A 15,727-nucleotide genomic window follows, 5' to 3' on the forward strand; every position below is an offset into this window, starting at 1 on the left:
CATTTAATTTTGTTTATCTAATGCGAGCAGACGCACTTTTATATAGGTTTAGTATATGATACAATATGCTAAATATGTTTACAATGTGGTTCTCGTTAGGTGTTTGTTATTATTATTATTATTATACTTATATCATTTTGTTGTTTTTTTTTTTTGTTGTTGAAGATTGCATCTAGTTTGTTTCATGGAAGAACAATTTGTCATACGATTACGCAGACGATTACGAGTACAAGTACCGAGTAGTTCAGCTAATTTAAGTTAAGTTTAAGTATCTAGGCGGCAAAGAAACAGATTTAACAATTATGCTAGGTCAACGATTGGCTAAATACAAGTTATTGTCACATTGTGGCTGAATATCGAAAGCATAGGCCAATTCCCATAAGATATCACGAGTGCGCCATCGACACGCCGCCGTGCATGGCACCCGCGGCGGCGATCTCGTCCTGAAATGCCAGAAAACCAAGCTGGGCATGCGATGCCTCGTTCAGAGCACGCGAACGTATGCAGGCGCGGTACTGATCCGCGCTTAGAGAGCCGGTGCAGATCTGTCGGAGTACAAAAACCAGGGATTAAAGCACAATTTACAGGTGTCGCTGGTTGCCTCACCTTTGTATGCCAGCGATGAAAGATGCCCGGATCTGTGGCGCGAATTATTTTTATTTTGGATCGCACGTATTTGCGATAAAGCATCACATCCTCGCCGCCCCAGCCAACGATTTCCTCATCGAAGCCGCGTATTTGGAGGAAGTCCGAGCGATACTGGCACGTCATGCCGTAGCCAAAGTCGCGCCAGAATCCCGTGTCCCGCGAGATGAGCAGCTGCTCCTCTTCGCTGGGCAGCGGCTTGCCCTGCAGCGTGTACACCACGTGCGGATTATACAGGCTAAACACGACGGGATAATAAACCTAAAAGGACAATTAATCAGTCGAGTCCTCGTCTAAAATGCGCCCTGCTCTTACCTTCTTGGCTGGCGCGGTATTCCAGCGACAGCGCTCCAAAAATTTGGCTGTGAAAACAATGTCCACATCGCACATGAAGAGCAGCGCATCCTGCGTCACTTTTTCCGCCTGGGGCTGAATGTGCTCGGCGCCCAGACGCAGCGCCTTAGCTGCAAGGAGAAATATTTAAAGGATATCCGGCGGCAACTCAGTCTGTCACCCACCTCGGCTGAATGTCTCATTAAGAGCAACAAGCTGTGCACGTTCCACTCCCGCTGCTATCTCCTGCGCCTCCTTGAGGCCCGACTCTCCAAAGTAGACGACTATCAGCTGCAGTCGCCGATCCGCCAGTTTGCCCAACATCTGCACAAAGCTGCGAAAGCTGCGCAGGCGTCCAGCGAGCGGCAGTATCACGTGGATAATGGGACTGGCGACCACCTCGGATAGCTGGACCGTCTGCAGCGGTGCGAAGGGTCGCATGATGAGCGCCTTGCGCACCACATTCGTCTGGTGCTTGATGCTCTGGAAATACAACTCGTATTGGCTGCCAGTTGTCGGCTCCGTGCGGTAGATACCCTCGACAAAGTCGTCCAGCGTGTACCGGCCTAGCTCTGTGGCAGTGAGACCCTTGGCCCTTACACGCGCCGTATAATTGCGATTGAGACTCTCCAGTGCCTTGTTGACCGCTTCTAGGAGATCGCGCCGCCGGTAGCCAATGGGTTTTTCCACCACACGTTTGCCCAGTCCCAGGTCGATGGGATAGACGCGCGTGAAAGTGAAATGGTTGAAGGGTATCATCTCATACTCATTGTTCAGCGGCAGGCCGTGCAGTATTTCCGCGGCGCCCACCTGCTTACGTATATAGCTGCTGCAGTCGTAGTGGTGCGTGAGCGGAGCTGTTGTGGTGTCTGTCTGATGCAGCTGTGTGTTGTTGTTGTTGCTGATGCTGCTGCTGCTGGCTGCGTATCCACTGCCCTGTAGCGGCACCTTGCCCGGCACGCCATTGTTGTTGCCGCCGCTACGATTGTTCTGTAGTAGCACAAGCTGAGCGCGCAGAGTGAGCACCTCGTGCTTGAGCCGCTCTATTTCGGCATCTCGCGCGCTGAGCGCATAGTTGTAGCCATTTGTCTCGCTGGGATTTGCATGCGAGTCCTTGTCCGTTTGAGCGGTCAGCTCATCGAAACCCCATTTTGTTAAAATGGCAATCGAAACTACAGTAACCAGTGCAAACAGCAGCAGAAGGCGCACTAATAACCTGGAGGCCAGCGAGCTATGCATTTTCCATGTTACGTTTGGCAATTAATGCTGCAAAACATCAAGTTTGAATTAGGCGCCAAGAAATAAATTATCAAAGTTGCCACACTGTCAAAAATAGCGTTGCCACGAACGATTTAGCGCATCTCAAAACTGCGTCGCATTTTAACGCAATGTGCTTAACATTTATGTTATTTAACAGCAACAGTCACAACAATCACCATTTTTTTCATTTACAGCCTGTAGAAATTGTCAGACAAAACACAACGTTGCCTTACTAATATTTTTTTAGTCAAAATCCAAAAAAAAATTAAAAGCGAAGCATAAAACAGGCAAACAGTCCAGAAACAGCTTAACAATCGTACAATAAACATTTTCCAGGTGAGTGTGTTTTAGTTAAATAGGGCGAGGCCGACAACGCAATGTAAATATTGTGCGTTGGCAGGCGGCTGCAAAAATTTGACGAGCAACAAGTTTTTTATTGGTGCTGCTAGAGCTGGCTACTTTGTCACTGTTTGCAGCGTCAAAATGAAGAGTCACGGTACAAAGGGTTAGCGCATTTAGTTTGTTTCTGGACGTGGCTAAAGATCTGATTAGCAGGAGGATGCCAACAAATAGTGTGTAATTAGCTAAAATATTTACAGCTACAGAGCTCAGTGTGAACTTTATTTAGTGAGCAGTGTGACCAATCACTGGTTTAGGCAGCGCTCATCTCTATTTTTGTGCTAGCCCAAGTTCGGAAATTGTATGATTCATTTCGTACTGGACAAAATATTGCATAGATAAGATGTGCTTCAGCTTGCCATTGTGCTGTTATTCTGTTTAGTATATGGTATGTGCGTGTGTGTTTGTATTTAACTTTATTAATCGCAGCTTTTTAGTGTATGCACCTCTTTCTCTGCTTACATATGCGATTGTGTGCGCGATTGTATTAACATGTGCGTGTGTGTGTGTGTGTGTGCACTCGGCACAATTAGTTGATTTGTATCTTGAGAACTGAGAAAATTGCTAATGTATACAATAAGTTGTACCCTGTACCCACTGCAAATAGCTAAAACAGAAATATTAACGAAACAGCCTTAGCCAGATATATTTCCAACACAAATATGTTTTTTAATATACATGTCTAATTAGATTGACGAGCCCAATGGAGAAAGTCATGTGGTCTAATCAGAACATATGCATACTGCGATCTGACTTCTTTTCACGCATGGATAACTCATATTCCTTTGGTTTTAATTCTTCATCTGCCTGAATGATGATCTAATGGCTTAATAATGTTAATATATTTAATTTGTAATAGCTGAACGCGTTCCCCCCACTATCGCAATCTCGCCCGTACTCTTCCTGCTCTAGAAATATTGCAGTTCTATGCGATTCTTACGAATTTGACTAATGCTTGCGGATTCTGATTGAAGTTTTATTTAATTTATGCAGCCTAGTTTATACTCTAACTGCAGCAAACGAAATGCGATTGAATGCTAGGGTATATCCAAGTCAATAATTCGAACAGAGCCCGCTGATTTAAACAATGAACGCTCTCTATAATATCTGCTTTTTCTTTTGCAGCTAGTATACATTTGAACAAGCACAAAGATGGAGAACAACGAGGCGCCCGCACCTTCCGGTTCCAATAATGAGTAAGTAGAACTCACAAGAAGAGCCGCAGCCAAATGAATATTAAAAAGTGCGACGCACAAATGCAAGCCCGGGAAACCCAATGTCGTGGTGAAGTTCTTGGCATGTGATGTCATTGCGTCAATTAGTAAAATGCATTCACTTCGGCCGGGGCTGGCATTCGTGCGTGGCGCTGTGAGTCGCGCTTGTGCTTCCCTTCCGCCACACATATAATATTATACAGTTTTCCCATACTTCCGCCGCCGCCGAATGCCTCGTCCTCCTACAACTACAACAACGAAATCAACAACAACAAAAGCAACAACAATGCCGCCCAGAAGCGCCTGCAGCAGACACAGGCCAAAGTGGACGAGGTCGTGGGCATAATGCGCGTCAACGTCGAGAAGGTGCTCGAACGTGACCAAAAACTATCCGAGCTAGGCGAACGTGCCGACCAGCTGGAGCAGGGCGCCTCACAGTTCGAGCAGCAGGCCGGCAAGCTGAAGCGCAAGCAATGGTGGGCTAACATGAAGATGATGATCATCCTGGGCGTCATCGCGGTCGTCTTGCTCATCATTATAATAGGTAAGTCCGCCAGGCACCCATTTGTTCTTTTTTTGGTTTGGTTTAATGCTTTCCGCCTGCGCTTTCATCTAATATATTACAAATGCTTCCAATTCCCAATTGGTAGCTTCAGGCTTAGGCGTCTATGTTCTATTATGATTATATGCTAGCCATAAGCCTGTGATAACTACTTAAATAGTATGAACTGCTATTTAAATTACCCACTTACTGCTAAAGCAATTAGGAAATGCACATTGCTTAGTTATGGATTTAGACTTAAGTACACACGCACCTAAACACCTAGCTTAACCTTGTATTAAGTTTATCACGAAGTATGTAAAGCTCAGAAAGAGATCTTTCCTGCCCCAAATATTTATACTAAAATCGTATTTATAAATCGATATGTATAGAGTTACTATTTTGCTCTCTCCGTTTGTCTGTTTATATGCCAGCCTTAAATTTGTTTTGATATTATTCCTTCTTGCACAATATTTACTGTATAAGTTGCACACATCGATCCACAATATCATATATCTGACAGTGGGAACAACCTCATAGAAATCGGAGTCTGAAAACCTTGCATATTGACAATACTGTTCCTTTAAATAATAATTAATCCAACTAACTAATCCAAATTATAATGCACTAAAAATATTTAGCAAAAACTTATAAGACAACGGACAACTACATCTTTTAGCTCAAGTAGATCAGAATCGTTTGTTCCTCGAGTTATCTTGTTCAAATACTCACCAGCTGGAAGTTTCATTATATTCTCAATGTCTTCTGAAGTTGCGATTAATATTTCATGCACATTTGTCACATGTCTGCAAAAGTCTTTAATTTTTAGTCAGAGATATTTGTGCTTTCATGTTTTTGCGTTAATTTCTGTTTGTCTGGCTTGGTTTTGGTTCTCGGTTGTGGTTGTGTTCGGGTGATTGGAAGTTATTCGCACAATTAACTTGAATCGATTGGCAACTTTTTTGAACAATGATCCATTTTTATTTTACTTGCAGTGTCGCTTTACAATTGATAAACAAAAAACAGAAAAAAACAAAAACAAAATGTATCCACATGCGGCAAGGCAACTTGTTGCGCTTAACTCTAAGGCAACATATACAAAAACGTATACATATATATACACACACGCGCGCGCACACACACACACACACACACACACATAGAAACACACCCACACCCACATAAATGTGCAGTGTGTTACAAAGAGAACAAATTTAGCTTAAGCAAAAGGTAAAAGAAAATTGTTGCGTGTGCTCCATGTGCTAATTAGCTGTTTATTTGCGTAGATAATTAAGCGTGATAGCTTTGTTAAAAGTACAATTGTGTGTAGTTAATTTTAAGATTCGGACTCTGCATCATTAAAACTGCCAATGCATATGTGAGACACATTAGACCAGGCTCCATCGTTGGAACCCCTTTGATTTGATGCACTAATCTGAAACTCTCTTCCCTGCCAATTACAGTGTGCGCTTTGCCCTCAAGCAGCAGCAGTAGCACGGATCATGCCACAAAAGCCGCCACCGATGCGCCCCATTAGGAGCCGCAGCGCAGCTCGTCAGGAAAGAGAAACACAACGAAACACAGCTCTTGAATGGAGGAGCTGCTGCCTTTGCACTGGCCTTAAGCGCAACAAATTTCAATTTAAAGCTGAAACTAAAACTTAAACACAAGCTGTGTCTAAAAACATACAACTAAAACACTTAACAGATTGTTATTTATATATTAATCCTAAATGTTTAAAACACAAACATTTCTCACATATGTATTGTAACAAATATTGCAACAACAGCAACAAATGTAATTTAAAGTAACTACGCACATGTATGCTGCGTGTGTGTCCGTGTGTGTGCTTGAGTGCGTGTGTGTGTGTGTGTGGATGTGGGGTTTTTCCTTACACGTCGCACAAATTGAATTTAAACTTCGTTTTAGCCCAGCTAAGATTAAAGGCCTTTTGCACATGTATTAAACAATAGTTTTAACCAAAAGCCACGCACGCACACATACAAGCGCACGCACAGGCACATATTTTATATGACTATACATATATACACACACACACACACACATATATATATATATACCTTTTTGTATTTACACTTATATGAAATGGCATGTAATTGATATAATTTCGTTATTATTGTACTCGTAATACAACGTGCGTTTGCCAAAAAGAATCGCGAACATTTTGTAGAAAAGTTTACGTGAAATATTATTATTTAAATATTTTTTTTTGCACTTTTTACAAATATTTTGTGTAGCGTGTGCGTGTGCGTTGTAAAGTAAAACTGTATCGATTTGATGCGTTCAAACTAAAAACTAAAACCACAAGTCCGACCTCGACGGGGAAAAACGCGTGGAAATGGACGAGAATAGCTTGGCCATAAACCGAATGTACCAGGCCCTAAATTAAAACACAAATCAGATGTTTGCAAGGATCGCGACACCTGTGACGTAAGCCCCTCAATGGAGGAAGCATCCAGCAGCAGGCAGCAAAACGTTCCTGATTTGCGTTTGCCAGCGACTATCGAGAACATTGGCTGCCTGCGCTGGATGAAGGGGCTAGGAAGGTTGTGGGCGTGTGTCCCGCGTCTCTGCATTTATGTGTGCATGTGTGTGTGTGTGCGCGTGTGTTTGTGCCCGTATGAAACAGCTGTTCGTGGCCTTTGCGACGCATGCGCCTCGGCAATTTCAATTTCAAAGGAGGTAATAAACACATTTTGAAGCATGACAACACTGCAAGGCGGCAGGCATCTGCTCTAGAGCTTTTTAAATAACGTCGCCAGGCTTACATCATAGTTGGCCAATTCGAAGCCAGATGAAAGCGTCCACACTATGCCCATGTACAGGGCATAGAAGTTCAGATAGTACAGCTGGCCAATTAGTATGTGATCGGCAACGTTTCCCACGTGATAGAAGTTCGGCTTGCGTATCGAGGCGGCAAAGATGACCACAAACTGCAGCAAAAGCGGGTATTAATCAGCTGATATATCCCAAATGACACTGCCTGAATGTGGCACGACGGTAAAAGCTTCCGCACCATTGTGCACCATTCAGCTAGTGTTATTGGGATCTGAACGCCTTGCCTGTCTCCTTACAATGTTCGACATCAGGCTGTAGATGAGGAGGGTGGGAAACTCGATGGTGACGCGCTTCATCTCGGAGCAGACAATGATGCCAAAGCAGGTCAGCACAAAGAGACGTTCGCTCCAACGGATTATATTGTGCCGCGACACCTATAAATGGAAAATATCTGTAAGAAAATGGTTCTCAGATCTGGTTCGGCGTTGGAAGAGTCCACTTGCAAAGAGACCACGTCGGTGTTTTACTGCCATGTTGCCATATATCACACTTACGCCCATGATCAAAAAGGTGACCACCCAGGATATTATGAAACACAAGTATGGCGAACTCTTGGCGGGCTTCATGATCGAAATGGTGTTTACCTCGAACTGGAGAGCAGCAGGAATAGTAATTCTTAAATTTAATTCAATGAGTCTCAGTCTCAATCTCTATCTCTCACGCTCTCTCTCTCTTTATCGCTTACCGTCCATATTCCGGCTAAGATCCTTTTCCACAGTGCCCTTTTCTCAATAACATGATAAAAGAACACGTACAGCTGTATCGATAAAAAACTTATAAAAAACTGCAACAGGCTCACATAGTAATGCTTTTCTAGAAACTTCTTGATGACGGAACTGTAGGACATATATTCATGAAACAAGTTGGTTAAAAATTTAATAATAATAATGTATATAGTTAGATAGATACATAGATCGAGAAAACGTTTCGCTCACATTTCATTTACAGCGCAGACCTGAAGTTGTCCAACTAAAAGCATTATGATTGTCACTTTATACGTTTTCTTCAGCAGGGATCTCGCAGCCTGCTCCTTCCCACGCTCATCAAGATCCATTGGTCAAAGTTCTATTCTTGCAACTGGGTAATTTTAACAAAAAGTTCAACGCAACTTAAATATTAAATATAACCATATAGGGGAATGCCACGTCTGTCTGACCCAAGTCACAGTAGCCCTTGCCAATAAATGCGTTCAATGTTGCCCTCCTATATTGAAATTTTGACTAGAAGTGCAAATGGAATACACATATATATTTAAACATGTGGTAAATATGCACTAGCGAATTTTAACAACAGCTTCCAAATTTAAAAAAAATAAATAAATTTTGTTGACATGAATATCTTCCTTACCAAGAATAATGTATAGTATTAGTTACGTTTAGCATCATTTCGGTCACAAGAGCCTCGAGAAATCCATCAAGCATGCCTTGAATCACACGCCCTACACACCCTTCACACTTTCCTCTCATATTAATTCTTTTTAATTTTAATAACTTTTTTATACATACCAACGCATAAATTTTTTGTCTATGTATCCCATAAGCCATAAACCTGCCGAATAATGGATGATCGTGTCGGTACCTATCAACGCACCCGTCGGAAATTCGCGGCCATTGTCTATCTGATAACCTTCTGCTGGCTCCTGCTGGGTCTTGCCCAATGGCTGGTCGTGCTTTTAGTGTAAGTTTGTAGCATAAACAGTATAGAGTATATAAACATATTTCCTATCCATTCCCTTCTCTGCAGTTCCCCGGCCAAGGATACGTTTTTGAGCTATCATTGGATGAGTATCGTATGCTTCACACTGTCAATTACATTGGCGCTTCTCTTCATATTCTTCGAGGCAGCTCGCTTTGTCACATGTGTGAATTGGCTCATAACCATTCTAATCGTAAGTAGCCGCAATTCTAGCAGAGAGCCCGTTTTTTAAATGGGCGATCAGGTACAGTTCGCCATCATGGGCCTGTTTGCACTGGTCGCCAACTCTTCGTGGCCAGAACTAATCATGTGGTTTGCGATTTGCGTCCTGCTGCTCTTCATCTTCGTACTATTGGGCTCTGTTATACCGGTAGGTATTATTTCGACTATGCCCAAGCATTAACTCATCATTAATCATTGATTTTCTAATTATTTAGCACGATCTGACGCTGGATGTTGTTATACTGTTTGTGATATCCTTTGTCTTCCTCATTGTGTCGATCTTCCTGATTATGCTGCACCTACTGACGCTTACAGCTCATTCCTTCATCCTCTACCAGCTATTTGTCAGCGTCATCATTTTGACGGTGAGTATTTGATTACTGTGCCATGGCGTCTATATTCTTTCCTTCTGTCCATCTAGTTTGTCATGTACCACGCGCAGACTATTAACGGCGGCCGCTTTGCAGAAATGCGGGTCAATGATTATCTTCTGGCCTCGATCATACTCTTCTACGATTTTAGCGTCATGTTTCTCTTGACATTCTATATGCAGATCCACTATAAGATCGCAACGATTAGTCCGGCCGGAACTACGACGAAGGCTCCAGACGACAGAAACACCACAGCAAGCAACAACTCAACCCAGGTTTATTTTTTTTAAACTAATTTCATATAAATTGTACAACATGCATCCGTACGACGACATCCACCAGCAAATGCACACGATTATCTGTATTAGTGTCTAATAATAATGTCCAAAGCGTTAGATATTCAAATTCCATCAACAGATGTAATTGTAACTAGTTTGAGCATTATTTGAAATGGGCTATTTGTAATTCATTAATTTGTATCTCATGTATAGCCCATTAAGGAGTAAATAATTATTTCGGTTCAATTCAGATCTTTATTTACACCTATTCTTAGCGGCTTAAATTAAATTTAGTCAAGAAACATTTGTAATCCTTCAAGTCTTTCAAAACGCATACAGACTTGTTGGAGTCGCCGATTTGTCAAGAAACTGCTTGCCCACAGAAAGTAGTGCAAACGGCTTTGTGAACTGCTTTGTTTGGCTTCAGTATGAACACGGATGCTGTTTAACAAAATGTAGGTTCGACTGCTTGATGTACTGCTTATTTGACTGTTTGTTTATTTTTATTATTTTAGGTCCGATTTTGTTCGATATCTCGGCGAAATAACGTCCGATTTTGGATTGGTGGACCATTTTGGACTCGCACTGATCGCTTTTGTCTAATGGCATTACGTTTTTGGGTAATCTTTTTAAAGGACATTACATTGACCACCTTAAGGACCATTCTGATGTCCTTTGGACAACATGTAGTCAGTCCTTGTCCTGCCAATTCAGAATGTGTAATTAAAAGGACGAAAATCCTTCAAGGAGCTGAGAAAAGGAGATTTTTGTCGGGAAAGATAAATCGATGTAGATCGTCCGTATCCTTACCAATCGTGATGTCCATTGGCCAACCGTGAGTCCTTATCCCCCCAATTCAGAATATATATTGAAAAGGATGAAAGTCCTTTAGATAGCCAAGATATAAGTAATATTATTTCGTAAATTTACAAAGCCATAACACGGCCGTATCCTTGCAGATCCTGACAAGTCGTGTGTCAAACAAATCGTCTGAACAAGGACCAAAAACTGTCCAAAGGACATCAAAATCGTCCCTGCCGTTTCCAATATATGGCTAATTTTTTAAAAAGGACATTTTTCAATTAGCCACAACTTGGTCAAATCCTTAAGGATATTGAAAGGATATGCCTTTTTAAACTCGTGGCAAGCAGGACTATCGATTGGCATTCAAGAATTTCCAGGATTCGACAAAAAATTTCATCGAAATTTATCCTAGGGGGTTAGTCGCAAAATTGGACAAAATCAAAAATATCCCGGCTAACTTCGCCATTTGAAGGACTATCGGGATGTCCTTTGGCCAGTAAATAGTCCTCGGCTTCCCATTCAAGAATTTACAACCCAAAGGACGAAAGTCCTTCAGACAAAAAAGTTTTTAGGACAATTTTGCATACTAAAAATAAGCCATAGCTCGGCTGTATCCTTGCAAATCCTTGCGAGTCATATGTCAAAAAAATTGTATTAACCAGGACTACAAGCTGGCCAAATTTCATTAGAATCGTCCTTGTAGTTTGGCAGATATTTAAGGATTTGTGTCTTAGGGCCATTTCCGTGCGATCCGCGACTGAAATTTTACAAGTCAAAATATAAGTCCTGGGGTTCTTAGATGACCCCATATTTTTTGATGCAGATCGATGCAGGGGGTCTATAGGATCCTAACGCACCATGTCCTTTGAAAATCTGCAAGGACATGCCCGAGTTATGGCCTATTTTCCTTACATCAAATGCCTTTATATATTGATTTAATTATTTAATTAATATGTTTTTTATTCTTTCAGGATCACAAATTAAGGACTATAATGAGCCCTAAGGAACCCCACGACTGACAAAGCAAATTTTTCCCAGGATCGGAATTTTATTAAGCCAGATATAGTTATTTTAAGTTTAAATGAACTAAATTGAATATTTACGCTCAATTTGTATAGTTTTCAGACAAATATTTAAGAAAATTAGCATTAAATAACACAATTTTGTAAATTTAAACAAAAATAAATGAATTATTTAAAATAAAAGCGAAATTCATGTTTTATTTAAAAATTCAAAAATCAACGGTCGCTTGCATCCGAACAGAAATGACTAGCAGGTAGATGCACAGAAAATTTCCGCGGAGATATGTCGTTTCAAAACGACATAACTCCGCCATGATAATAGTTATGGGGGATTATGTCGTTTTGAAACGACATATCTCCGCCGCTCTAAAAACAACATTTTTACAAGAAATTTAGCAAAAATACCAGGCGAACAGAAATGACTAGCAGGTAGATGCAGCTGTAGCTGATGTAAAAGGGCTCCTGAAAGAAAAATCATACATGTTTTTGGACCATTGCAATGCACATTTTGCAGGGATCTGATCCTTTAGGTTTCCAAGGACTATATCGATAGTATGGTATAACCAAGGATATGTTAGTCAACTAGAAACCATCCAGGGGGCGGGACAGTTGCTGGGGGCGGCTGTAAAAGAAAACATACACATACTTTGTCCTTTAGGTTCGCTAGGACTATACCCATGACATGGAATAGGCAAGGATATATAGGTCAACTAGGTACCATGAATAGCGATCTCGTTTTTGCTTAAAATCTGGGTCGGTTACAAAATCAAAACATTTTTTATAATTTATTTTGAATATCTCGGATAAATATCTTTTGATTTTGAAATTTTATATGAATTCGAATTCGTACGGATCTCTACTATAAATAGACAATCAATCAAATAAAAAATCGAATCGTAACATAAAAGTTTTTTACAAAAAACGGATCGGTCATGATGTAAAACTTGTTTTTCTTGCTTTTCACAAAAACAAAGACACTTAAATCAAACATGCCTTGAAGTACATGCCCCAAAGGAGGCCCAAGCTAAGTTAATTACAATTATTTTCGTTTGATTTTTGTACTGTTTGATCAGTTATGAATGAACAAATTTTTTATTTGAGTATACAGTGAGCCGTAGGCTGGCGGGACAATGAATGAAGGCACGACCTCGTATGGTCGGGACCGTCTAAAATTCGCACTATACGTTTATTTGATATCCCTGACCTGGCTGGTGATAGCGCTGGTCCAATGGTTGATTATCAACTTGTTGTAAGTTAAGATACCTTAGGTAATCAGAAGCTGTTTCTCACTGAGTATATCTTACATGCTGCAGGCCCAATGTCGGTGACGTATTCGCAAAACCAGAGATAAGCTATTGTTTCTTTACAGTAGGCATACTATTGGTAGTGGCATTGATACTTGTTAATCAGCTGAACAAAATTTGGTTAAATTGGATTCTAACTGCGCTAACCGTAAGTAGTTGAAGTATATAGAAATTGTTAATTGCCAGGAATGCAATTTTAGATAGAGTTCGGGATCCTTGGTATGGCTGCTCTGGTCATTACATCCTTGTGGCCGGAACTACTCCTGTGGACTTTCATTTCTTCGCTGCTGATCGTCCTTTGTATTGTTGTTAATATTTATTTGCCTGTAAGTAAATAAGTATCATTATCTGAATTAATTATCTGATAAGTCGATACCTTCAGTGCGATCTTACCAAGAATGGATTCACACTGCATATTATTTCCTGTGTCTTCTTTTTCGGATCAATGTTCATACTCATGATGTACGTGATAATAGCCTCGTCGTATTTCAGTGTCATATTTCAAATCCTGGTCAGCTGTATCGTCATTATGGTTATTACTAACTAAACTACTGGGTTCCATCGATATCTATTGATCGCTCGCTCTCTATTTCTTTTAGTTTGTGGTGCACAACGCTCAGGCCATTTCTGGTGCACGTTTTGCGGAGCTAGTCCCCGTAGATTTTCTTCTGCCCAGCGTCGCCTTCTTCTATCATTTTGTCGTGCTATTTCTGCTTTCATTTTCTGCGCACCAGTACAAGTTCGGCACGTGGACAATGGTTGCGATCGGATGGCTCAATCCATCTCTGTTGAAGGAGAATGAGGAAAGTTAACCAGCACTAGAGGAATCCTTGTCAAGCAAATTATCTGTTATTATTATTATGTTATTATTTTGTTATTTTATTTTATTTCGTTTACACTTACCAACAGGAGTTTTTAATTTCAGAGCCTTGCGCTCTCACTTGGTAGCCATGGTCGGACAATAAGCACCGATCACCTCGAAGAATACATTTTCCGCCGCTGTGCTTGTGTGTATATATGCGTGTGTGTGTGTGTGTGCTTTTGATGTAAGTCTGTGTAGAAAAAAGCTAAAGTGTATGTAAAAGAAAGGGTATACCCTAGTCAGGCGCTCTTAGTTGTTGTTCATGCCTTGACTTATGCAAGCCTACAGATACATTGTAAAATGAATTAAGTACAAATTCTTAAGTAGATCGATTGCTTTCCATTTAACTTTAACGCTGAAATTTTAATCACATTGAGGAGTAAAACAAATGTACATCTATGTATATATAGAATATGGTTAGATCGTATAGTTATTATATAGGTGTTATGTTTGTTAAGCACAGATCACAACTAACATGGATGAGTCAACGCTTCGGTTTTGTTAGATATTATATAATACACGGGCCTAGAGCGAGATCTGCAGCTGTTTCATAGGGGCATAGACATATACACACATACACATATATAGACGCGAATTGGAACTACGTTAGCTAAGATTATTGATTGCACAGCAGTGAAGGATTGTTTTAGTTTAGATATTCGAATATGGAGTATACATAAATTATAGGTTGTTTAGTTATTATTATGCTTATAAGGACTCCAGCGATGAGGCAGCCGAGCAAATAGTCGCATCCGAATCACTGAACTTTGATGCACCCAACGCCGAATGCAGCAGCTGCGACGCCGACCGCGACGCCGACTGCGACTGCGATGCAAACGAACCGAGCAGCGGCGAGGCCAGGTCATTGGGACTGCTGAGGCGACTTGGTGTGGGCGTGGTAGCTCCGGCCAGGCTAAGGCTGCTGCTGTCCGTCGACGAATCGACATCAGCTGACCGCAAGGATGTGTTGGCATATCGTTCCAGCAGCAGCTGGCTGAAGGTCCTCGCTGGCCAGTCACCATCCTCGAAACTGAGCGGCGGCCCAGCCGGATCCGTGGGTGTTGTTATGGGTGTGGGCATGTGGTTGATGCTGCTGGTAAAGGAACTGTTGTCGATGAGACTGCTGACGGGCTCCAGAAATCGCTTGCCATGGTACATATGACAGTCCACAAGGGTCATAAACGGCGACGGCGTCTGCGACTGGGCCGTCCACAATGCAATGGGACGGAAGTGATTGGTGGGCGTGGCATTGTAATTGTGATTCTGATTGTGGTTGTGATTGTGACTAAGGTTGCTTGACTGGGTGTTGGTGCTCGTCTGGCTGCTCCCGCGTCGCTGGCTAAGCTGCAGCAGCTCAGTTTCTGGAGGAGAAGCACAAATCAATACGCAGGACAAGGAGAGTGTGGAGAGAGGGAGGAGCGAGAGATTCGCTTATGAAGCTGGTTTCGAGCATTGGCTGGCAATATAACTAATAACTGGCGACTACGCTACCTGTGCTTCATACCTTCCGCCGCGGACTCCTCGCTGTCCACATCCTCGCGTATGCTGGCCTGGCTGGTCACCGGCTGTCCAGGCTCACGCCCGTGCGAGTTGTTGGCATGGTTGCCGTCCAGCGTGGTGCTCACCACGGCCACGTCCATGTGCGAGTCCAGCGAGAACTGTTTGCCGGACATGAGTATGCCGCGCACTCGGCGACGCGTCGATGGCGATTCCTGGTGCTGCAAGCGATTGAATCATTAGCGGAGCTCGTACTGCTGCAGTTCTACTTACCGCAATGCGTATTCCCGCATAGGTCTTGGCCAGAAACTCGTCAGCATCAAAGATGGCCGCAAACGAACCATTCACCACCTTTGGCGACAGCGGCGAATTCGAGAGCAGCAGGCTGGAGCCGAATGCTTCGCTCTTCTCCTTGGTATCT

General features: G+C 42.1%; 6 protein-coding genes across 26 annotated transcripts in view; 3 read left to right on the forward strand and 3 right to left on the reverse strand.

The window, feature by feature from the left end:
* On the reverse strand, positions 1-5,390 carry Csgalnact (Chondroitin sulfate N-acetylgalactosaminyltransferase). The gene is made up of 5 exons (XM_032435945.2): positions 5,125-5,390; positions 1,164-2,244; positions 961-1,109; positions 607-906; positions 1-545 (listed from the first exon to the last, which is right to left on the reverse strand). The coding sequence occupies exons 2-5, from the start codon at positions 2,215-2,217 to the stop codon at positions 387-389; spliced, it is 1,662 nt and encodes a 553-aa protein (XP_032291836.1). The 5' UTR covers positions 2,218-2,244; positions 5,125-5,390; the 3' UTR covers positions 1-386.
* Positions 2,414-6,592, forward strand: Syb (Vesicle-associated membrane protein synaptobrevin). 7 transcript variants are annotated; one of them, XR_004303899.2, is made up of 5 exons: positions 2,414-2,574; positions 3,763-3,833; positions 4,055-4,395; positions 5,388-5,622; positions 5,856-6,592. XR_004303899.2 is itself a non-coding variant. In XM_015173675.3 (4 exons), exons 2-4 carry the CDS (start codon positions 3,790-3,792, stop codon positions 5,927-5,929), a joined length of 459 nt encoding a protein of 152 aa, XP_015029161.1. In that variant the 5' UTR covers positions 2,414-2,574; positions 3,763-3,789; the 3' UTR covers positions 5,930-6,592. The 7 variants fall into 7 exon arrangements, 5 of the variants coding, with proteins under 5 accessions (XP_015029161.1, XP_015029159.1, XP_070065867.1 ...); XR_004303900.2 differs by having other exon boundaries at positions 2,415-2,574; positions 4,130-4,395; XM_015173675.3 differs by lacking the exon at positions 5,388-5,622.
* Positions 6,291-8,608, reverse strand: LOC6627232 (uncharacterized). 7 transcript variants are annotated; one of them, XM_015174541.3, is made up of 6 exons: positions 8,379-8,605; positions 8,187-8,316; positions 7,937-8,087; positions 7,695-7,841; positions 7,476-7,625; positions 6,291-7,346 (listed from the first exon to the last, which is right to left on the reverse strand). In XM_015174541.3, the coding sequence occupies exons 2-6, from the start codon at positions 8,303-8,305 to the stop codon at positions 7,149-7,151; spliced, it is 765 nt and encodes a 254-aa protein (XP_015030027.1). In that variant the 5' UTR covers positions 8,306-8,316; positions 8,379-8,605; the 3' UTR covers positions 6,291-7,148. The 7 variants fall into 7 exon arrangements, with proteins under 7 accessions (XP_015030027.1, XP_015030031.1, XP_032291842.1 ...); XM_015174545.3 differs by having other exon boundaries at positions 7,746-7,841; positions 8,187-8,608; XM_032435951.2 differs by having other exon boundaries at positions 8,187-8,606.
* On the forward strand, positions 7,625-11,758 carry LOC6627231 (uncharacterized). Of its 7 annotated transcripts, XR_011416874.1 has the most exons (9): positions 7,625-7,761; positions 8,792-8,928; positions 8,995-9,139; positions 9,191-9,316; positions 9,384-9,533; positions 9,590-9,814; positions 10,333-10,652; positions 10,752-11,036; positions 11,593-11,758. XR_011416874.1 is itself a non-coding variant. In XM_032435949.2 (7 exons), exons 1-7 carry the CDS (start codon positions 8,810-8,812, stop codon positions 11,638-11,640), a joined length of 918 nt encoding a protein of 305 aa, XP_032291840.1. In that variant the 5' UTR covers positions 8,786-8,809; the 3' UTR covers positions 11,641-11,757. The 7 variants fall into 7 exon arrangements, 4 of the variants coding, with proteins under 4 accessions (XP_032291840.1, XP_032291838.1, XP_002050520.2 ...); XR_011416875.1 differs by lacking the exon at positions 7,625-7,761 and having other exon boundaries at positions 8,786-8,928; positions 10,777-11,036; positions 11,593-11,757; XR_004303898.2 differs by lacking the exons at positions 7,625-7,761; positions 10,752-11,036; positions 11,593-11,758 and adding an exon at positions 10,157-10,272 and having other exon boundaries at positions 8,786-8,928; positions 10,333-10,445.
* Positions 11,759-12,748: 990 nt separating this feature from the next.
* Positions 12,749-13,849, forward strand: LOC26530740 (uncharacterized). Its single transcript, XM_015174754.3, has 5 exons — positions 12,749-12,892; positions 12,957-13,095; positions 13,148-13,273; positions 13,330-13,479; positions 13,547-13,849. The coding sequence occupies exons 1-5, from the start codon at positions 12,774-12,776 to the stop codon at positions 13,757-13,759; spliced, it is 747 nt and encodes a 248-aa protein (XP_015030240.1). The 5' UTR covers positions 12,749-12,773; the 3' UTR covers positions 13,760-13,849.
* Positions 13,850-14,420: 571 nt separating this feature from the next.
* Positions 14,421-15,727, reverse strand: part of Hdc (histidine decarboxylase) — a 93,625-nt gene continuing 92,318 nt past the window's right edge. For 2 of the 3 annotated variants that reach the window (XM_070209759.1, XM_032436656.2), the window contains 3 exons: positions 15,580-15,725; positions 15,314-15,527; positions 14,421-15,170 (listed from right to left, as the gene is read on the reverse strand). In XM_070209759.1, the coding sequence (XP_070065860.1) occupies positions 14,518-15,170; positions 15,314-15,527; positions 15,580-15,725 (1,013 nt within the window). In that variant the 3' untranslated portion in view covers positions 14,421-14,517. Of the gene's footprint in view, positions 15,171-15,300; positions 15,528-15,579; positions 15,726-15,727 lie in introns of all 3 variants that reach the window. The other variant, XM_015174539.3, reaches the window with a different exon arrangement.

The sequence above is a fragment of the Drosophila virilis genome, chromosome 5 (genome assembly GCF_030788295.1).
Source record: "Drosophila virilis strain 15010-1051.87 chromosome 5, Dvir_AGI_RSII-ME, whole genome shotgun sequence".
Taxonomy (NCBI): domain Eukaryota; kingdom Metazoa; phylum Arthropoda; class Insecta; order Diptera; family Drosophilidae; genus Drosophila; species Drosophila virilis.